At 45.2% G+C, this 5,267-nt stretch overlaps 1 protein-coding gene across 1 annotated transcript; it reads left to right on the top strand.

Annotated features, from left to right (window-relative positions):
* Window positions 1-3,880: 3,880 nt before the first annotated feature.
* On the top strand, window positions 3,881-4,846 carry LRP2BP (LRP2 binding protein; the record flags this gene model as incomplete). Its single annotated transcript, XM_010131542.1, is given in 4 exon segments — window positions 3,881-4,017; window positions 4,094-4,139; window positions 4,141-4,200; window positions 4,637-4,846. Coding segments are annotated over 4 exon segments (453 nt in total), but the record flags the coding sequence as incomplete, so codon positions are not given.
* Window positions 4,847-5,267: the final 421 nt, after the last annotated feature.

Raw genomic sequence — 5,267 nt, 5'->3', positions numbered from 1 at the left:
CTCGGCGCTGGCTGGGGGAGACGGCATCGAGCCTCGGCTCCAGGAAACAAAAAATAAAGATGCCAGTTAACCTATTATCTTTCCCCAGAGAAAAGGCTAAGTCAGCATGAAGAAGCCCCTGCTCTCTTCCTGCCCGAGCTCTGCCCCTGCGCGAAGGAGACCGCACAGGCAAGACGGTTCTGCCACCCGTGAACCCCAGGGATCCCGGGGGTGGCTGGGTTACAGCAAGTCCATCACCAGCCCGAGCGGGGCTGGCCGCAGGGGTGATCGCAGGGGTCTGGACAGCCACCGCCTACAGCTCTGTTCAAAACACATTTGCAAAAAGCTGATTTTCATTTCCACTTCCTGAGCACCAAATATCCCGGAGAGGGTCAGACATACCATACGGGCCAAGGTCACAAACAAATTCCCACCTGTAGACCAATCTGTCCTGGAAACGAGAGGCAGGCATAGCCACACTCCAAGGCAGTTACCATCGAAAAGAACTGCTTGGGGTCTATTTTGAACATGGTTTGACAGTGACGTTTCACAGCAAAACCTGCCGTCCCTCCGCAGAGGCTTAGTACTCGGTGTCCGTGGCTGCTGGGGAAGGCAGGGGAGGAAGAGGCGAACGCCCTTGCACAGAGAAACCACAGTCCCCATCACTGACTGCTGTTTTCCAAAACAACTGCGTAACTCTGTTTCACACGGACACAGACTTCGCTCAGATCGTGTTTAAAAGCAACTGCCTGCCCTTTCCACGCTACCACACTCCATTTGCCAGAGGATTCAATCACCACTGATCACGCTTCACGCTTAAAAAGCCTGAAGAGAAGTGAAGAGCACCCTAACCCAGTGTCCAAGGTACACAGTTCCGTTTCCTCACCAACACAGTATTTCCTCCTATGTCAGATGCCTGCATGTGTGTTTTGGAAGTTACTCATAACCACTCCCATCATGAGAAAAGAGAGAAAAGAGAAAAGAGAGAAAAAAGAAAAAAGAAGAAAAAAAAGAGGTGTCTAAATAAAAAAAAAAAGCATGGTTTTGATAAAGAGAGTTAAGGGGAAACAAACCTAACAGTGTTCCTTTGGGGTATATAAAAGTCTGAAATAAAGGCACAGCCACTATGACAATTACCTCCTGCTTCTCCTTTGGGAAAGCAAATACAAACCAAGTCGTGGAATATGAGCACATACCGTACCATTTTTAAAGGTGCAGAAATCCGGGTAAATAGGCAGAATTGTTTCATTAAGTGACAGCTTTCACCTCTCCTTTCACACGGAGAGAAATACCCCTGAGTAATTACCAAACGCGGTTGTGTTCCTGAACGGCTAGCCAAGGAAACTGGTTAATAAACACATAAAATCCCTACACTTCTGCCTATGCGTGGTTAGGGACAAAACACCTCTGCGCAGATGCCAGAAATCCACAGACATTGTTTACGCAACTATAAACCCTCTTCTGGAAACACACATACCCAGAAGCAGCTTAAGACAAAACATTCTCGGATCGCCCAAGAGGTGTTTTCTTACAGACCTTCCCTCCCTACGTGACCTCAGCAGTGCACAGGTTTCAAAGGGCACCTGAGGAATCCCATCTTTCCAGCCTAACCACCGACACAAACTCTTGAATCCTGCCAGCAGCTACTCTCTTCAAAGTCTGGCTGTTAGTAAGTCCTTGACCTTCCTGTCACGTTTTGCTCACCTCATGGGTGCCTGCAAAACTCCTCCGCCTCTGAATAACTGATACTTGTATTGGCCATTGTGAGAAGGAAACAAAGGGATGTTGTTCTTGTATCTAAAAGAAACTGGTAAACGGGAGACAATCTTGCAAGACAAGAAATAAACCAGAGGGCAATTCAAAGAGAGAAGGAACGAGAGAATGGGCCTTAAAACACTGAATCGGTCAAACTGGGCTTTATTAGGATGGATGGATCAATGAATTGGGAAGCAGCACTGCGCCTGCTTAATAGGCTGTTGAATGTAACTTTCTCCTCCTAGGGGAGGCATAAGTCCACGATAATGAGACATGCGACGCATGAAGTTGCATGATCTAACGTTACCTGTAACATGTAATAGGCGTGACGGGTTAGTCTGTAAACCTTGGAGTACCCAGCCAATGGGGAAACAGGGGAGGGATCTTTTGGCCGGGAATAGGGTATAAAACCTCGTGTATTGCTTTGGCAAATCGTGCCTACTAGCCAGACACCCGGTCCTGCAAGAACGTAATAAAACTAAGTGCTTCATTGTGGGGTCTGACCTGAGTCTCTTTGGTGAGGTTTTCGCTCGTTTCTCACACCACGGACACCGACACAACCATTTTGACGTATTTCGTAGGGCCCAGCCCAAGTGCCACTTGGGCACTGTTCCAGCCAGCTACAGCTGCTCTGGAACATAACTCGCTAAAAACTGCCCTGTGCTTCATATCTCAGGCCACACACCTTGCACGGGTATCAAGAAAATGGAATGGGAAAAACCGTGCGTAAGCAATCGGATACACCAAGGCACGCTGTCAAACCTCACAGCCTCCAGCACCACAACCAGCCACGCAGCCCAGCGTTAATCGCCTTCGCTGAAGGGTATCGTGGCTTTCAGACTGTCCTTCACTCTGCCTGTTAAACCAAGAAATTCATTGATCCTCTAAATAAAGTTTACTGTCCTGCAGACTTCTTAGCCTGCACCGGCTACACCAAATTAAGCAGGATGAGTTTAGGAGTTTTCTGGCACTTAAAGCCAGTTGGGACTGTTGGAAAACATCGCGTGAATCTCACAGGTTTAACCACTCAGATCCGCACAGATTACTCTCCTGTTCTATTGCCTCTGTCCCTGTTACTATAGAAACAGATTGCGCTGCCCAAAATGGAAGGAAGGATGATGATCACCCAAAAAAAAGGGAGAGGGGGGAAAAAAAAAAAAAGGGCAGGAACACAGTTAAAGATCATTTTAAATGCACTCTCACAGCATTCTGGTATGATACCCCTTTTTTCAAGAGAGAGAAGCTGTCCACAGAAGTGGGAACAAAGGCCTTATATTTCAGGAGAAATCAGCCTCAAACAGCGTTTTCCCTCATTTATCCTCCTAAGTGCCTACATGGGGAAAACAAGCTACATCAGAACAGTTTCTGAGCACTGGAAGTAGTGAAGTCCTGTTTGCTAGACTGAAGTTTGATGGCCTAGTGCCCTTTTAACGGAATTCCATTCAGAGTTCTGCTGCTTTTGCTCACAGCCCCTTTCTGCAGAGCATTTTCGGTCTCTGCATTTCATTTGCAGCCAGACCATCAGGTAGTGAGAAAGATCTGGTGGATGCCCAAATGGCAGCCTGTCCTACCCCATCAGGTAATTTCACATTTTTGGCACTGTTACCTCCGCAGAACCCTGGCCTACAGCTGCTCATATGCAATGTTCTCCGTTTGCTTATGTTACAATTTTTTTACCACTATGAATCCAAGATTTTTAATGGAGGAACTTCAGTGCGTGCTATTGTATCACCCTGTCTTCTGTTAAGGTTGTTTTATGATTTCAGATACATCATGCGATACAAAAAAACATGACAGAAGTCTAAAATTGAAAATGTAGCAAGGTTATGAGGTACCATTCACTTGTATAAGCACAAGAATATTTGAGAAAATTTTTATCAAGGGTAATGCAGTATCAGACGAACATTTACAAGGAAATGTTTCACATTAAAAATCTACTAGAGTAAAAAAATCTATGGGCTGTCTGGTTGCCAAAGATCAGTTCTGCTGTGCTGTGACACTGTTCTCCAGACTGTCCTACCAGTATGCATCAGCCTTTCTTTGAAGTGGAAAAATTACCTGCCTTGCAGAAGTCAGTGGATTCTCAGGCTCTTTATTTCATCCTCTTCCCAGTCTGAACGTAATAATTAAGGCACGTCAATTTTAGGAAAAGGGAGTGGAATACATGAAGAAAACACTCAGCTCCGATTCCCCGCAAGCAGGACAGCTTGCAGCGGCACACAACCTTGGCCGAGCGCATTATGAAGGATGTGGGGTTAAGCAGTCAGCTGAAGAGGCCAAAGGGTAATAGCAGTCAGTGCTTTTCCCGGTGAGCTAAGATGCTAAGAGGCTTAAACCTTCTTCGTCCCCTTTTTCTTAGGTTGTGGCTTATTGCTGCAGACCACAGCAACCCAAAAGCAGGCTTGAAAGGCCCCAAGTCCTTTAGGAATGCTTTATTCTTTGTCCATTCTAAACGATCTGAAGAAGGTAAAGCCCACTTCTACCTTTTGAGTTTCATGGCACCCACCTAATTCTGAATTTCACAGAAAGAGTACAGTGATAACTTTGAAGACTGGATTTTAAGTACGGCTAGGCATTACCATCCATTTCAACCCATATAAACAGATGGCCAGAATCCCTCATTTTGACTCACTTGATGCTGCTGGCCAAGATTTTTTTTTTTTAATTGTGAGTATCAAGGAAAGGGATATAATGGATTCAAGTTTTGTCAGCCTTGGTACCCTTCTGAAATCAAGGAGGATTCACAGCTCTGACAGTAAATGAAGCAGGTTTAAAAGCCTGACAAGGATTCTGCTTACTTCTATGTACAAGCACTTCCTACAGGCTGGTCAACGTAAAAAACTTTGATGGAAGAAAAGTAGCTGAAGTGAATATATACTCCAGCTTTGTGCCTCTTGTTTAGGCCTTTTTCTGGCATTCAGAAGCAAGTGGCCATGGAAATTTGGAATCACAGGGAGCACTTGGTGTTATCTATCGCTACGGACAAGGTACGTGTCAGAACACTAAGGCTGTTTTGGAGCGTTTGAGAGAACCAGCAGAATGTGGAAACATCTATGCTCAAGGCCTTCCTGTGGAATATTACTACAATAGAAAATTTGACTCAGCTGCTGCAGTAGGTGAAATTAATTTCACTTTATTATAGTTCTTCATGTAAGACCATGGAACTCAGATTAAAATTAAGTTCATGCTTTTGTGTCTCAAACTCAAGGGACAATTGAGATAGTGAATTGCAAGACCCCATCTGTTAAAGAGGGAGTAGCAAACCACAGACAAAATTAGTGCTATAAGGTTCTCAATTATTCAGTACAGGTGAACTTCTCTTTCTGACCCTGTGATGCAAAACAACCTTCATCTAGAATGAAGCAGAAGCCCATACTCAACTCTGCCTTCCTGACTCCTCAGTCCACAACTTGCTCTAGGCTGCTGCCTTCACCTTTTAAACCCTTACAAGTGTTCTGTTCTCCACATCCCACATCTTAATGTGATTTCTACCCACCATCTTCTACCCCATCATTTCCTTGCTCTGTGGCTCA

Source organism: Buceros rhinoceros, unplaced genomic scaffold, assembly GCF_000710305.1.
Source record: "Buceros rhinoceros silvestris isolate BGI_N320 unplaced genomic scaffold, ASM71030v1 scaffold14152, whole genome shotgun sequence".
Classification (NCBI taxonomy): Eukaryota; Metazoa; Chordata; class Aves; order Bucerotiformes; family Bucerotidae; genus Buceros; species Buceros rhinoceros.
This window is presented reverse-complemented; position numbering and strand designations above follow the sequence as displayed.